This window comes from Barbus barbus (assembly GCF_936440315.1).
Source record: "Barbus barbus genome assembly, chromosome: 15".
Taxonomy (NCBI): domain Eukaryota; kingdom Metazoa; phylum Chordata; class Actinopteri; order Cypriniformes; family Cyprinidae; genus Barbus; species Barbus barbus.
In genome coordinates, this window is record NC_136743.1 from 2,661,212 (window position 1) to 2,678,989 (window position 17,778).

General features: G+C 33.4%; 1 protein-coding gene across 4 annotated transcripts; it reads left to right on the forward strand.

Moving 5' to 3' along the window:
* Positions 1-2,658: 2,658 nt before the first annotated feature.
* On the forward strand, positions 2,659-17,710 carry LOC306881809 (tropomyosin alpha-4 chain-like; the record flags this gene model as incomplete). 4 transcript variants are annotated; one of them, XM_079436091.1, is made up of 9 exons in its annotated part: positions 2,659-3,080; positions 4,395-4,520; positions 10,856-10,989; positions 12,038-12,155; positions 12,232-12,302; positions 13,705-13,780; positions 14,632-14,694; positions 14,831-14,900; positions 17,012-17,710. In XM_079436091.1, the coding sequence occupies exons 1-9, from the start codon at positions 2,967-2,969 to the stop codon at positions 17,092-17,094; spliced, it is 855 nt and encodes a 284-aa protein (XP_079292217.1). In that variant the 5' UTR covers positions 2,659-2,966. The 4 variants fall into 4 exon arrangements, with proteins under 4 accessions (XP_079292217.1, XP_079292219.1, XP_079292218.1 ...); XM_079436093.1 differs by lacking the exon at positions 17,012-17,710 and adding an exon at positions 15,924-16,006 and having other exon boundaries at positions 2,679-3,080; XM_079436092.1 differs by lacking the exons at positions 2,659-3,080; positions 4,395-4,520 and adding an exon at positions 7,727-8,064.
* Between the last annotated feature and the right edge of the window lie 68 nt (positions 17,711-17,778).

The following is a 17,778-nucleotide window of genomic DNA, read 5'->3' on the forward strand; positions in this document are numbered from 1 at the left end:
TTTTATTTAATTGCAGTTAGTGTTTATTTTATTTCAAGTAACCTTTTTATGATTGTTGGCTGTAATAACCCTGAGTGTGTATCAGTCGTGGAGTGTTTGCTGTCAGTATTCTCAGGACCTCAGCTATGCTCTTGACTCACACTATCAAATCGGTCTATTCCCAAGGTGCCCACATGCTTTTTGGGGTGTTTTTACCATAATAGGGCACGAGGAGATGTAGATGCACTTCCTGTGGGAGGATCTTTTTTCCTTTCAATGATACAGCTACACTTTCTCTCTCTCCACTGTATTTCTATCACTTGTCCTTCTTGCAGTTTCTCAAATGTGTTTATTTAAACCAAGAAAACCTTGAGGAGGTGCACTGTGTGTCCATGCACAACACTTCAGCATGCAACTATAACAGCAGGCAATAAAATATGCTTTCTTCAAGCTGCATGGAGGAAAGTATAGATTAAGCATTAAAAGTTGATATAGTCATCCCTCTCTTTACATACAATACCTACAAAGTAAGATTTTTTAATGTTTTTGAAAGAAGCTCTTCTGCTCGCCAAGTCTGCATCTATTTGATTTAAAATACAATAAAAACTGTGAAATATTTTTACTATTTAAAACAAGTTATCTATGTGAAAATAATGTAAAAGTTCATTTATTTCTGTGATTAAAGCTGTATTTTCAGCATCATTACTCCAGTCTTCAGTGTCACATGATCTTCAGAAATCATATACTGATATGCTGCTCAACAAACATTTCTGATTATTATCAATGTTAAAAGCACTTGTGCTGCTTCATATTTTTGTGAAAACCATGATGCATTTTATTTTTCAGGATTCTTTGATGAATAGAACGTTCAAAAGAACAGCATTAATTTGAAATAGAAATCTTTTGTAACATTATAAATGCCTTTACTGTCACCATTGATCATTTTAATGCATCCTTGCATTAAAATTTGACACACACACATATATATATATATATAGAGCCTATGTAAGCAGAAAAATGTTTCATCATTGTACTGGAGCAGATCTGTCACTCGTTGCTGCTGGATTACCACGGTTGTTGTGTTTTGTGTCGCACAAGGCTTTTAAAAATATTAACATTTTATTATTGGCTGTATTTTAAGACCCAGCAGCTGTTAGGTTTCCCTAGGCTGGAGAAAGGCCATCATCATAAGCCTCACCTGTCTGAGCCGAGACCCTCGAGACCACATTACATGAGCCGCTAAATATCATCCTCTTGTGTGTGTAATGTCAAATATGTCATTACTGAACAGAAATGCAAACTTGATGCATTTAAGAAATAACGTATAAAGCCAGTCATTATTTCAAAATAATCCCTGATTTTGAAATGGGGCGATCAGGATAAGTGTCTCGTATCGTCCTGAAGGTATTTATTTTGTGATAATGACCGACTCATTAGACAGTTTCCTACTAATTATATGGCAAATTACCACATAAATAAATAAATAGACATGGAATATTGATTTGAGTTAATTGTGTGAGAATAAAGTGTGGAGGGATACTGAAGACATAAAGCACAGCTACAGTACTGTATGTAGATCATCACATACCTGGGACAATTCATAGTAATTCTGTTATTCAGAATAAATATCTATAAAATGTAAGTTGTAAAGCAAGTCAATATTAAATAATGTAGTCATTCCTGATGAACACAGCAGAAAACAATTCAGATTTGCACAAGAATTCTCATCTCAGACTTTTTCTTGGCTCAGAATTCAGCATTTCGTCCTTTTTTCCCCCACTTCCACTCAAGCAGCCAAACCAACCCTGTTATTAACACATGACTGCAGATCGAACTACATGAGAACAACCAGGACAACGCTTATTGGTTGTGAAGATGACAATCAAAATTTGTTTGATTTATTTCATTTTATTTATTTAATTACACATAAAATATATACAATTTGAATTCATTAATAATACATTTTAAAATTATATATTTCTAATTAAATTAAAGTCTAAGATGAGATTTTCTTTTTTTGCTAAATAGTTTAATACTAAATTATATATGTAATGTATAAATTTGTGTATTTATTAAATAATAAAATCATTTTATATTTTAGATTGTTTCTTGTGCTAAAGTTTTTGTTAGATATTGAAAAGTTCTGTTTTAATTATTTAAAAATATATTGTATGTTCTATATTAATTATTTAATAATAAATTATATATAATATACAAACTATATCCACTTGTGCATGTTTATTTATTTACTGCATGTTTAAATGTTTCAAATTAATTATTTATTACTTAATTTTTTTTTTAATTAAGCTAACAAATGACATTCTGTGATATTTCTAATTGAAACAGGACACTCAATGATGAAAACAGCATGAAATGTATTTATTATATTGATTAAATCATGAAAAATGGGTGTTAAATATGAATGTTGATTGAAAAATAAAAGGTACTGACGATCTCAAAAGGAAAGTCATTTTAGAATTAGAGCAAGTGACTGCAGTAAACCAACATGTATTGATGAATCATTCACAGTAAGACCAGGGCCGTGTTTTTATCAAGTAAACAGAGTCAGCTTGACTAGTTTAATGAGGCATGAGGAGCCACTAAACCCTCGGAAGCACGGAGGGTTTTCCCAAATAAGGGAATCGGCTGACTTTGAGACATTCTGTGGGTAAAACGCTTGCTTGAGGAGGGGGAGCTGCACATTATAGAGTGTGTGTGTGTTGAGGAAGGGGTTCAAACAGGGAGGTGGAGGCCACCAGGGAACGAGACTCGTCTCCTCCACCTCAGGTTGTGTTTCAGTGTGGACTCTCTCTCTCTCTCTCTCTCTCTCTCTCTCTCCCGCTGGCTGGTGTCACTCCACCTCCTCATCTGACGAGGAAAAGCGCTGTGACTCCTCTCTCTGTCTGACTTTGCTCTAGATCCCGATAGCTCTCGGTTTTCTCTTCATTCTTTCTCTGGTAAGAAACTCCAAGAGCAGATAGAGCAAGATGGAGGCCATCAAGAAGAAGATGCAGATGCTGAAGCTGGATAAGGAGAACGCCATCGACCGAGCGGAGCAGGCCGAGTCTGATAAGAACACAGCAGAAGACAAGTGCAAACAGGTGAGACTCGGATCTGAGACTGATGAGTTCAGTGAGATCCTTACAGAAAGGGCTTGTGTGCACTGATGCTATCAGATGCTTTTACTTTCATATGCTGTTTAAAAGTTTGGACACTTCACTGCAATTATATTTTTCATGATTTTTCAAATCTTTTACTCTAAAAACTTCTATTTAACGGCTTAGAATTAGTTTTGAACACTAAAAAAAGACTTTTCAACAAATATTATTTGAATACATTTTACAAGTACATTACCATGTCAGTCTACTTCAAAATTTCACATTTAATTCAGTGTTACCTGCTGTTTCTTTGGAATTATATAAGTTTACTAGCAATGTCTGAGTGAAAATAGTTTCAAAGTAAATCCTTCACGTTTTTTTCTTCAGGATTTTCAAGATTTTCTATTATTTAATAATAAAAGGTGATTATTTTAAGAACTGTTTACTGAACGGTTCTTTGGGGAGCCAAAATTTATATTTGGTGTGTATATTTTTGCATTTATTTGCATTAACCAAGTATGTCTGGTTCATTGTATATTATATTACATTACATTACACTCTAAAAAAATGCTGGGTTAAAATACAACCAAGTGCTGAATGTACCATATATATATACAGTATATATATATATATATATATATATATATATATATATATATATATATATATATAAAAATCACAGATAAGATCTACAAAAAAAAAAAAAAATCTGATTACTCTGTATTGAAAACATTTGCTATATATCTTCAGTTTCAATTAGTACAACATAATAAATAATGTTCAGACGTGGTTTATTTTTGTCATGTTGTATGAACTGCTCACTGGAGACGCTGATGGAACGTAAGTGTTGATGATCAGAAGATTGCAGATTCTAGAATTAGAATCACACACACAGAATTCCTACTCAGTGATGCAGACAAACACAGATCCGCTGCTCAAGCCTGTGTCAGATGGAACAGATCCCGTCAGTCTGACATAATCACATGTCAGTGATGTTTAGCTGCAGCTGCGCAGACAGACGTCTCTGAGGACACGATCATTGATCACAGTGTAATTATGCTGAGCAGTCTGATCATATTTATGACCTCGCTAGTGCAGATGAACTGTTAGCATGATCTGAAAATACATTCAGCCAACATCACACACACACACACACACACACAGACACGCACACAGTACTGCCTCAATGAACCCTGCTGAAAGGCCAGTGAAAATTATGATATAACTTTATCTATCTATCTATCTGTCTGTCTGTCTGTCTGTCTGTCTGTCTGTCTGTCTGTCTGCTAATCTTATGTTATGTTGTTGGTTTTTTAGCTGGAAGATGAGTTGCTTGCTCTGCAGAAGAAGCTGAAAGGAACTGAAGATGAACTGGACAAATATTCAGAAGCTCTCAAAGACGCTCAGGAGCAGCTGGAGCTGTCTGAGAAAAAGGCGACAGACGTGAGTATTCAAGCATTAGACACTGTTTATACAGATAAAATCATTTTTCTTCAATAAGACGTCAGTTTTCGGTTAAACACCATCATCAAAATCAAAAATACATGGGATCATAATAATGATCCCTCACTGCTTTCATATGCATGTGGCTCTGCGGTAAATCTTTGCACCTGGTCGGGACGGGAAGCTTCAGACTGTTCTCATTCCAGCAACAAAGACAGTCATAGTGGGAGCAAGTCAGCAGCTCCATGTGGGAAAAAAACGGGAAGAAAAAGTTTCCCCACATTCCTTTTCGGCTACCGCTGACAGCCTTGAATAAATATCTTTCCCACTCATTCTGTTACCGGACGCACCAGAGACATCAACGTCTTCAGTGTGCAATTTTCTAGCAAGGCTTACTTGAACTCATCAGCCTTTTTTTTTTTTTTTAACAAAACAACCTCGGAAAGCTGTGGAATCCAGGCTCACATGCAGAGGAAATGGATATATTTAGGGCGAGAGCCACCTCTGAAACCCACAGGGAGAAAATCCAGACCGCAAAGCATGAGAGCCAGAGCTGCACAACCGAGAAACATTATAAAAAAACTGTCTGGATGTGATATCCACCATCCCAGAGCTGCATTCTTTTAAAGCACTGGAAGAGAATGAAGGCTATACTTCTTAAAGGGACAGTTTCAATAAAACCCTTTCTCTTTCTAAAAAACTCTATATATATATATATATATATATACACACATTTAATGAGCGATAATGCATTCTATTAATAAAAAGTCAAAGTAAAAACATTTATCATGTTACAAAAGATTTATATTTCAAATAAAAGCTGTTCTTTTGAATTTTCTATTAATCAAAGAATACTGAAAATGTAAAAATTAATCATGGTTTCCACAAAAATATTTTGCAGCACAACTGTTTTCAACATTGATAATAATAAGAAATGCTTCTTGATCAGCAAATCAGAATATTAAAATGATTTCTGAAGGATCATGTGACTCTGAAGACTGGAGTAATGATGCTGAAAATACAGTTGCGCATCACAGAAATAAATTACATTTTAGCATATATTCAAATAGAAAACAGTTCTCTTAAATGGTAACAATATTTCACAATATTATTGTTTTACTGTATTTCTGATCAAATAAATGCAAAAAATTAATAAATAAATAAATATCTTCCCAAAAATTATTCCAAACTTTTGTAGTCCTGTATATTTACATTATGCATCCAGCAGACGCTTATATCTACGGCATGTTTCTATAGTATGTCAAATAAGCTCTGTTCCAAAACCTAGACAGCATTTTAGAGTCATCCTAGTGTTTAGGCTTTTCAAAAAGACATAAAAAAATGACAAAGGATGCTTTCTTTTAACATTCACAGAATGCATTCCTTTAAATATAAATATTCTTTCAAATATACAGTGTTTTTCTATTTGACTCAATATTTGTGTGTGTGTATTATGCTGATTAAAATATGACAGCATTAGCTTGCCAACACAGTAAACCAAACTTGTATTTAGTTATATTGAAATTGAAAGGATGCTGCCTTAGGCAGTAGACAGTAAGGCAGCTCAGGTTTTGTATAAGCAGTCTGAAATATGAAATACTTATAGTTTGTTTCTATTTCATTATATGGACATTTACCATCCAGATATAGATCATTACGCCACCGTCTCACAATTTGTGTAATATTTCTATATAAGGCAACAGCATAGGTCTGTGCAGAGCATGCAGTTCACTTCATTTCTTTCTTTTCACTCACAATCACACACACAGCCCAGGAATGTAAGGAATTCAACCAAAGCAAACAATGAACCTTCAGCTCTTGAATCTAATGAATACAACTCTCCTGCTGGGGGAAACACACACACACACACACACTCCAGCCGTCTGCAGCAAAAATACTCCCACACATGCTGGAATTCACTGAATGGAATACAAAAGGTATTATGATAGCGTCGTGTAATTTATTAGGCAGTGAACTGATTAAAGAAAGCCGTGAGTGACTCAAAGCTTTGCGTTAAGCTGGTTTTACCATAATAATAACTGCAGAAAACAATTCTTCTAGCAAGTAATGCAGTTCATTTGCCTGACTTTAGGCTGCCTATTATGGTGCATTAATATAAAATGAGCACAGATGTGTGTTTAGCACATCAGTTTTTTTCTAATGCGATCAGAATGTGGAGTCAGAACTATCTTTTCATATAAAGTTGACTGAGCCAGACAATAGATCTATTTCTGTCTGGATGTTATGAGAGTGTGTTTCTGAGCACAGCGTGAGAAATTCGGGAACTAGAGGTCTGTGCTGCCCCATAACTGCTGTAAGAGGGCCAATAATTACAACAGCACTTCCTGCTGAAGAATATGTGCTGAAGAACATATGGAGAACGTCTGTGGAAGTCTTGGAGCTACATGTGTGTAGATTCAGTAGAAGTGCTTAAAAATCTTGTGCATTTTGCCTGTATGTTTGTGTGATTCTGTAAATAACAGATGTATGTGAATTAAATATGATCTAAGATGCATCTCGGTGTTACATTATTTGTATTGTTAGACTGGTGTATGTAAAGACCATAACGATTTCCCAACCTTCCAAGTATGATAACTCACATCATAATAGTTGTACAGTCTGTATTAAATGTATTTGTTTGCTTGTTTTTGAAAAAACAAACCTGCTTTAAAAATCAAAAAATCTAATTTATGGTCTGATTATTTTACATTTATATTAACAACATGTGAAAACTAGCCCTCAATTTCATTCATAAATAATTTTTGTTATTAATGTATAAAATGTAATTAATTTAATAATAAATTAATAGAAATTACAAACTATCAGACCCCAATTGTGATATATAGACTTATACAGGCTATAAACAACCAAACACATGAAATTTGCCATTTTTTGTCATTCCCAAAACATAATAGGCTACTATTAAACTGAATATGTGATGGCGTGAAGATGACAAATGTGCATGAAGTTTCAGAAAAATGACCAAATTCACCTGTGTGTACTAAATAAATGCATTAAACAGGTGTGAAAGGTAGTCGTTTTTTTCTGTGCATTGAGGATTTTACGCATTCATATCTCAAATATGATGCAATCTCACATCATTCATAAGAAACACCAAATATGTCCAGAAGTCAGCACATAATAGCAGCAGGAGTCAAACAGGAACACCACCCCCTGATGTCATCCGAAACCCGCATCTTCTTCCTGGGATTGGACTTTTTTTTTTGCGCATTCCTGCCCTGTTTTTCCAGAACTCCTCATCCTGCGGCTCCGCGAATCAGTGACGCGCAAATGGAAAGTTTGCGACAGTTTTGAGAGACGCACAGAAGCTGATCCAAATCTGCGCTCTTGGTTTATTTAGAAACTCGCTTTTCCAGCCGTCTGTCTCCGTTGGCGTTTGTATGAGGGTTTGGGGATGTCTGTGAAGTCTTTAGACGCCGTGAAGAAGAAGATCCAGTGTCTGCAGCAGCAGGCGGATGATGCGCAGGACAGAGCGCAGTTTCTGCAGACGCAGCTGGACAATGAACGAGACCTGCGGGAGAAAGTGAGGAAAACATCTTACCTTTCCATCCTTACACTCCTCTTTCTTCCTCTACTGCTTCTGTCTGCTGCTCTTCGCGCGTCTCGGTCCTGGCTGAACAGAAATGGTGGAGACCGGGGCTAGTTGTCACACTTTAGTGCTTGTTTCTCACGGTATTTTAGCGTGACTCGTACACCGGGGCATGTTGTCACACGATTACAGTGAAAATCTGCCTTAAAGTTTATTTATGCTTAAAACTCAAAAAATAAATAAGCACAAAACAAAATATTACATACAAAAATATCAAAGCATCGGCTAACAAATATTGCAATTAATAAATTGTATGCTATAACATTTAAAACACATGTTTAGAAACCACTGCTAGAGAAAACAAGTGTTTGTGTAATCAAGGAAAAATATCACGTGTTGTATATTTATCTACTTTTTCATTCATTTCTGCTGGCTACAACACTTTTTTTTTTTTGCTTTTTGTGAATGTGTTTTATAATTGTTTTACCATTTACATTTAGCTGGAAAATATGTTTTTGAAGAAGGCTATTATGTGCAAATCAGTGTCAATAAGCTGCAGGTTGCCAATTGTGACAACTTACCCCGCTATAGTTAACCTGTGTTTAAATGAACTTTATCTGGTGGAAATTTTCTGCAGCTTTTTTTTCTTGTCAAGACTTTGTTTCTATACAGTAATGGACACCCCCCCCCCCCCCCCCCCCCCAAAAAAAAATTCATATTATCATATGAAATGAATCTCATATGAAATATTATCATTAGGATTACATTCTGGTGGGTTAATCTGCTTTTGTTGAATGTTCATTTAATATATAATCACTCAAGATGGTTTTGGGAACCTGGGTGTTAAAGTGGGATTTCTTCTCCACTTGGTGGCAAGAAAAATATTATTTTTGAAGTAAGCCTACATGACTGAATCTGGAAAAAACTCCTAACCGTTTTCCACATCAAACTCTCGACCTGTTACCTCAGCAGCATTTCAGCGCTTATATATAGAATTTTTTAATATGCAAAATATAATATATGTTAAAAAACATATTAAACATGTTATAATATATAAACACAGATTTTATAGATTAAAAAAAAATATATATAGTATAATATATTTTATATTGATTTTTAAAGCATTTACTGTAGAACATTTTTCACCATGGTTTTAAAAAAGATAAAACTGACCACTAATATAGCAGCACAGCAGCCCGTTTCCTGGAAACTGCTGTCCACAGTTAGTCGGGGCATGACGTTCTTCACATTCTCACTTCCTGTCTTATTTGTTGCTGTGTGCTTTCACCAAACACACGTCTCTTAGAAAAAGATGTCACAGGTGCCCTTTATCCATATAACTTTGGAAAGCATGCAGTGTTCTGAAATGACTGCAGGAGACTCAGTCGTGATCTGGTTCCTCATCTCATCTGAAATGAGATTCATTTATAGGCTACTCTCCAGTAAAGCATCAGCAGCTGATTTACTTCTGAATAACTACAAGTAAATCTATTAACATTCCTCCTGTCTGTGTGTCTGTGGAGCTGCACAAAGGGTTAATTCCAAGTATAATCCATTAGGTCTCCTGATATTTGTGCAGAAAAGACCACAATGATTTGCCGCTTTTAAAGACTCATAATGGTATGATAATCAGATGCATGTTTGAGCACCGTATAAGGAGTGAGGCCCACTCTGCTCTGTGTTAGAGGAAGTGGGCGTGGCCAGAGGAAAGCTCTCATTCAAATGAGTGAAACTGAAAGAATCAGCTTACAGTTCGTTTTGTGTTAAAACTACTGACTTCTCAGAGCTTAAACAGTTTAGCCAAAAATGGAAGTTTTATGAAATAAAAATGCTTTTAGTATCATGGAGATTATAGCTTTTTTATTTTGTAAGTTTTCTTTATATATATAGGTGCATCTTAAAAAATTAGAATATCGTGAAAAAGTTCCTTTTTTTTCATTTGTAACTTATTTTAAATATATGAAAATTTCACTTTTTATTATATTAAAATATAATAAATATTAAATATTTTTATATTTTATATAATATTTTTGATTATTATTATTGAAATCTGCTTTAAGTTGTTTATTTTATGTTTATATATATATATATATAATTATTTATTTATATTATAATATATTTTATCACATAAAAATTTATAATATATTGTATTTAATTAATGAATTTAGAACATGTTTGGTTTATTAAAGAGGTGAAAAATATTTAGAAATATTAATTGGCAACTTGCTGAAATAAAATTAGTTTAAGCTAAGCAGTGATATACTTTTATAGTTTTTGTTAATATTTTGAATTAAATTTGTTTTATATTGTCTGTTTTCATTTTGATTATAGTTTTAAAAAATAGTAATTTTATGGTCTTTTACAGTAATTTTTTTTTTTTTTTTACATTTTTATTAGTTTTTATTTGAGTTTATTTTATTACTTTAAACTTGAACTTGTACTCTTATTGGAAACTGAGCACATAAAAAAATATTGAAAAACAAAACAAATCAAAAAGACAAATGAGGTCAGTAAAGTTTTTTTTTTTTTTCATATATACATATATTTGTACGTTTCTAATAGGTGTCAATCCTACAAGGATCTACAAAGATCTTACTGGATAACCTGCCATTTCTTTGTTTTCTTATGTTTTGTTATGTTAGAATTTCCGTTTATCCAGTAGGATTTTAGCAGATTGTTTTAAGACCCGTTTCTAATAGCATTCCTGTAGGATCTTTTGATCCTGCCTCATTCCTTCAGATTTCTATGCGGGATCTCTCAGTGCTGTTTCTCTGTGTGTTGACAGGCGGAGGGAGACGTGGCCGCTCTGAACCGCAGGATCCAGCTGGTGGAGGAGGAACTGGACCGAGCTCAGGAGAGACTGGCCACCGCGCTCCAGAAACTGGAGGAGGCCGAGAAAGCGGCAGATGAGAGCGAGAGGTCCGAACAAACACACACATACATCTGTGCACATTAGAGTTATTATTCAACTAAAGCTGAAACCATTCATGAAACAAAGAAATTACTTGATTGTTACATTGTTACTTGAAATAAAATAAATGTTAACTGAAATAACATATAATACTTATTTTATTTCAGCAAGATTTCACATTTCATTTGATGTACTAAAATAAATCAAACTAAAACTGAATATAAACATTTTTAGAAAACACAAGCTAATGAAAATGACAAAAAAGTAAATAAAAATGACTAAAATGTTAACTAAAATTAAAATAAAATGGAAAATATAAAAATAAAAACTCAATTCAAAATTTAAAACTATATTTGAACTATAAAAACTATATAATATTTGAATTATCGACCTAATTATCATTTCTTCTGTGTACATTGTGCTTGTTAACATAATGGTCAGTTAACAAGAAAAATCCCAAACATATAATTACTCTATATTTTACAGATTTAAAAAAATCCCTTGAATTGCTACATTGTACAATTTAATTTCCGCTGGTGGCCAAGGCAGCATTTCTCGTTTTCATTTACGCTGACTTGATGTACTAAAAACACTAAAACTGATATAAAAGTTAATAACCCTAAATAGACAAAAAACTATCCAAATGAAAATTATAAAAACACAACTAAAATGACTAAAAAATAGATATTTACGTAAATAATATTTAACTACAATTAAAACAGAAACAGTAATTTAAGAATAAAAACTTAATTCAAAATATTTCTGTTTAATTTTCATTAGCTTTATTTCAATGCAGATAAAAAAAAAATGTAATCAGTGGCTTTTTTGAGATTAGCAGTTCTTTTTGTATTGTATATACCATCAGTTCACTGCACACTAAAACAATTGTGCATTATTAATTAGATTTAATTCAAAATAATATATCAGTGAAACTAAAATAGCACTGGTGTGCATCAGTTGCACACTAAAAATCATGCAAAATGAAATTGTTCACAAAGAACTGCTAATGGTGAAATCCATAACAAAAAAGTATATTTTTGTGTATTTTGTATCCAGAGGCATAAAGGTGATTGAGAATCGTGCGATGAAAGATGAGGAGAAAATGGAAATTCAGGAAATACAGCTCAAAGAAGCCAAACACATTGCTGAGGAGGCCGACCGCAAATATGAAGAGGTCAGACACACTCATACGGTTTACTCTGTCGTTTGAGTCAGGAGAGGATCTGTGAATGTCCTCTGTGTGTTTGCAGGTCGCTCGGAAGCTGGTGATTCTGGAGGGTGAACTGGAAAGAGCAGAAGAGAGAGCGGAGATTGCAGAACTGTTAGTACACGTCTTTAACTAACCCACAGACAGATTTAGTTAACCACAACTTGCTGACCTTCACTGAAAAAAAATATGTAAGGTTTGCTTTGAAACCGTTTTCTCTGGAAGCCCGCTTCAACCACTGAATAACAATTGTGAGAAATTTCTCAGAATTGTTCATTATAAAGTCAGAATTGAGGGATATATACTTGCAATTTTACAGCTTTTAACAACTTTTTTGCGAGTTATAAAGTCAGAATTGTGGGACATGAACGTCATTTGTGAGAAATGAAGTTGGAGTTGCGAGAATTAAAGTCAGAATACAAGTCTACGCTATAAAAAAAGTTTTCAAAGTTGTAAATAAAGCAAAGATTATTGTAGTATGTTTTACAAGAAAATAGTATTTCAGTCTTTCTACTTCTTGTTTAATTCGGTGTGAATTTACCAGCAATTTCTGAGTAAAAATTATGGAAGTTTGTTTCTGCCCAGGAATAAAAAAATGAATTGCGTCTTAATCTCACAATTCTGATTTTTTTTAATTTTATTTTTTACATAGAACTGCATGAAATAAACTCACAATTTTATAATTGATTTTTTGAATTGCGAGACAAATTTGCAACTGCGAGCAAAAAAGTCAGCATTGCTTGATATAAAGTCGCAATTGTGAGAAAAAGCAGAATTGTTTATAACCCACAATTCTGACTTTAGAACTCGCAATTCTGACTTTTTTCTCACAATTCAGACATTTTTCTAGCAGACTTTATATCAAGCAATTCTGAGTTTATAACTCACACTTACAAGTTTGAATTTTGAGAAAAAAGTCTTAATAAATAATAAATTAAAGTCAAAAAAAATAATTTTTTTGAATTTTGAAAAATTATTTCATGCAGTTCGGAGAAAAAAAATAGAATTGCATGATGTAAACTCGCAATTGCGAGATTAAGTCGCAATTACCTTTTTTATTTTTATTCAGGGGTGGAAACAAGCTTCCATAATTTTCACTCAGAAACTTGCTAAAACAAAAATACTAAGAAAATAATTTTTTGTAGTGTATCACTGTATGATCAATATTGAAATGCAGAAAACTAGTTGCAAGCAAAACAACACTTGATATAATTAAAATTCTTGGTCAGGAACGCCCATTTGAGCTGTAATAAGATGAGGAAATACAGGTTCTTTATTGGCATTGATAATTCCACGAAGAACCTTTCCATTCCACAAAAGGTTCTTTATAGCGGAAAAAGGTTGATTGGATTATTAAAATGTTCTGCACACATAAAAAATTTATAAAAAAATCACTGATCACTGAAAGGTTCTTTGGGGGAACCTAAAACGGTTCTTCTTTGGCATCACTCCAAAAACACCCTTTTAGAGTCTTTATTTTTAAGAGTCTACCCACTTTTTATCAATGTTTTTACAGTAAAGGAGGAGATCTGGAGGAAGAACTGAAAAACGTAACCAACAACCTCAAGTCCTTAGAAGCTCAATCAGATAAGGTGAGTCAGCTGACCAATGACCCATAATTCCACAGAGCAGAACGAATTTCTGTGTAAATTGTTCATAACGCATTCTGATCTGCTGTTATGTTGAATTGAATGTGATGATTTACAAATCAAGGATTTGCACAGAAACTGGTTCTGCTTCTGTCTCATGAATGAGGCCATTGTATTGAACATGAATGCAGGACATCTGGTAAATCTGATCCATCGTAGCTAATTAGTGCTCTCAGTAGCTTCTTTTCAGTGAGCTGGTTCAAAAATGATTAATTTGAGTCACTTCTCAACAGTGAAGCCCCTGCACATCATCATATGTCATCTTCTTTAGTAGCAAAGTTGCTAAATACAGTTATTATTTACTAGATTTCAGATGCAATTATAGAATTTAAGGTGTTTTCTTAAAACATGGAAGATTATAAAATAAACAGCATATTTACTCGTTTACAGGCTTTAGTGTAGTTTGATTGATTTGTAGTCTAGCGAACAACCTTTTCAAAAGCATAGTTAGGCTTATGAACTTTTCAGTGAAAATTAAATGCATCGCATTTTTTGCAAATTCATCCACCACTGCAATAATAAAATAATATATTAGTGATCTCTCAGTGTTAAGCTGGTAAATCACACTTTGGCTGTTTATTTATTTATAAAATTATAACCATGTGTGTTCAGTTTTAGTAGTATTTTTTTATTGTTGGGTCTGTGTATTTATTATTGTATCAATGCATTTCAATACTTTTAACATTTTAATTTATGTAAGCAATACTGGCACCATGTTTGATGTCCAGTGTTAAATCTGAGACCAGTTGAGAAGCAGCGGTCTGAATAGCCTTTTGCTTGTTTTCTGTCTGCAGTATTCAGAGAAAGAGGATAAGTACGAAGACGAGATCACAGTGCTCACTGATAGACTGAAAGAGGTGAGCGAGTTTAACCTAAACCAGCTGCTCATTCTAATGGTTTTGCATGCAAGTCTTCCTTTCGTAGGCCAGATGCATGCCATTCAGGCCATTCTCTGACCTTTCACATTTGTTCACTCTGCATTTTCCCTCGTAGGTTGAGACTCGTGCTGAGTTTGCAGAAAGGACGGTGGCCAAACTGGAAAAGACCATCGACGACCTCGAGGGTAAGCTGTGATTCAGTCCTGAGGAATTCCAGCTGATCACATCAATAAAACAGTCAGCTGGAATGAACCTTTGTCTCCTCTGTGTGCAGCGGCTTTATGTCTCTTTTCATTGTACTGAAAGAGCATAGCCAATGGTGTAAGCCTGTTCGACCTGTTCAACTCGTCTTCTTAAACAGTTCTTGCAAACACCTGGAGAAGATGAATTGAACTTGTTTTATAATTTATGAACTTTGAAACACTGACAACAGTGAACTAAATTTAGCTGAATAGTGACACTATTATCTTCTGTAGAGCTCTTTATAGCTGAAGTGACATGGAAAATATATACATATATATATATATGTATGTATGTATGTCATGGCCAAAAATATCGGCACCCTTGGTAAACATGATCAAAGAAGGCTGTGAAAATTAATCTGCATTGTTGATCCTTTTGATCTTTTATTGAAAAAATTCACAAAAATCTAATCTTTAAAATTTTTATTAACTTTTATTAAAAAAATTTTAAATAAAAGATCAAAAGGATTAAGAATGCAGATTAATTTGCTCAGCGTTCTTTGATCATATTTACAAAGGGTGCCGATATTTTTGGGCATGACTGTATATATAATACGTTTATTAAATAAAACTAAAATGTATAAAACACAAAGGGAAGCTACTTTGAAACAATCTGTATTCTATAAAGCACTATAGAAATAAATATTACTTGACTTAACTTGACATAATACTGCACATGCACACATATAAATGCACAAAACAATGTACAGATCAAAGTGTTTAGGATTACACCTCAATATTTTCTTCCTTGCCTCTTTTCTCTTTCTTTTTCTTCTTTTTTTATTGAGTGAGCTGCCTACCTAGACAGCCTTTGTAGGCATTATTGTGCTGTGTTTTGTCCATTTGGACCTGTTGAACTTACTGTTTTCTTTCTTTTTCTGTCTATCATTTCCTGTTCCTGTCTCCTGCATTCTCCATCCTTGGCCGAAAAACCTGTCCTTTCTGATCTTGACCTTTGACCTCCAGATGAACTCTATGCTCAGAAGCTGAAATACAAGGCCATTACTGAGGAGCTGGATCATGCGCTCAATGAAATGACCTCTTTATAGATGCTTTTATGTGTCAGCAGTGCTTGAGCTGAACATTATGAGTGCTAACTGTGATTGACAGCGCTCTCGTTCAATCAAGCGCTGCTGCTCTGCATAAACTATCCTGATCGGCTGTGCCTCTCTCACCCTTTCTTCCTCACTGGTGCCTTATGTATTTTGCACTCTCTGAAAGTTTGATTATTCCTCTAAAATGTAATAAGTTTTTTTCTGCTCTTTGAACACTCTCTTTTGTTTCATTTTCTTGCTTTAAAAAACATTAAATATTTCCTGCCTCTCTGATCTTGAGTCTAGTCTTAATCTTTCTTGCTCTTTTCATAGAGAAACAAAATAAAGAAACAATTAATAACTTGTTTATATTAGACATGCAATAATTATATTAAGGTGTTAATGATCCTCTTTTGTGTAATGTAATGCTTTAATTTACATTTATGCATTTAATGTTTTTTTTAATTAAAACATTTTTTTTGTGGCAAAATATTTAAATATATCCAAATATATAAGTAGTTTGAGAGCAAATCACTTAAAAAAAAAATACTTTACATTTATGTATTTAATCCAAATGTAAATATTAATTTTAAAAATATTTTTTTTTAATTAAAAAAAAAAGTTTTACTGCAAAATATTCATATATATATGCAAATATGCATTTTTTTTTAAATCACTTACATTTATGCATTTTATCCAATGCAACTTACAATAGTGGAATAATAATATTTTAAATGTTAATTTTTTTAAAAAAAGCATATATTATGACTTAAGAATCTCGGAGCTTATTGTATTTCTGTCTTTAAAAAGGTTTCTGCATTATCTGTAAAAATCAGTTTCTCTGTGGAGGCAAAATGAATGGGATTTTACTTCCACAGCCCAGCTGTGGTTTATAGTTTACTGGTTTAAAGCCTGGAATGAGCAGGCTTATTACGCAATCAACACTTTAGAGAATCATGTTTAGAAAAGTGTCACAGATGCTTGTGTCTCTTTTTAAATCATGGTGCTGGTTTATTTCAGAGGATGTGGCTGAGGCAAAACAGCAGAACCTGGAGATGCATCAAGTCCTGGATCAAACGCTTCAGGAGCTCAATAGCTTGTGAGCAAACCAGAAGACATCCATGAAGAACATCCCAGAATTTCTCATCCATTCCAGCAGTGTTTTATGTTTAGCTTTTCATGTTTTGTATAAGTTATGCTATTTCCATCCGTTATTTTCTATATTTTGGTTTGCAGTTTTCTGATTACTTCCTAATGCACCTATTAGTCCATTAAATAATGTCTTGTTGTTGCCATTTGTCCCGTTTAAATACAACTTCCGACACCATATGTGGCATAAAACCAAAATATGCCTATAATGGTTATGTTTTTAGACTTAAAAATTTCACTTTTTCTGTTTTTTTTTTTTTTTTTTATAAATATCTGTCTTGGTGCTGTTTTATTTATTTCTTTTGAATGAACATAAAGGCTTAAAACAGTAGAAACGCAACAACAAAAGGTCAAAAATCAATTAGTACATCACATTTTAGTAGTGATGTTAGAGAAATTGTAAATGCGTTATGTATTGGAACACAGATTTCTTGGATTATTTTTGGCATTAAGAAGTCTTTATTAGTTTGTCATTTATGGGACTATTTTGATGCTGCAAGGGCTATTTTCACTGTGGTTTGATGTTTTTTTATACCTGTTAAACTAAATACATATTTACTTATTTGCACAACACACCAATCTATGAGAGTTATTATATATATATATATAAAAAAAAAAGAAATTATTTAAACTTGCCA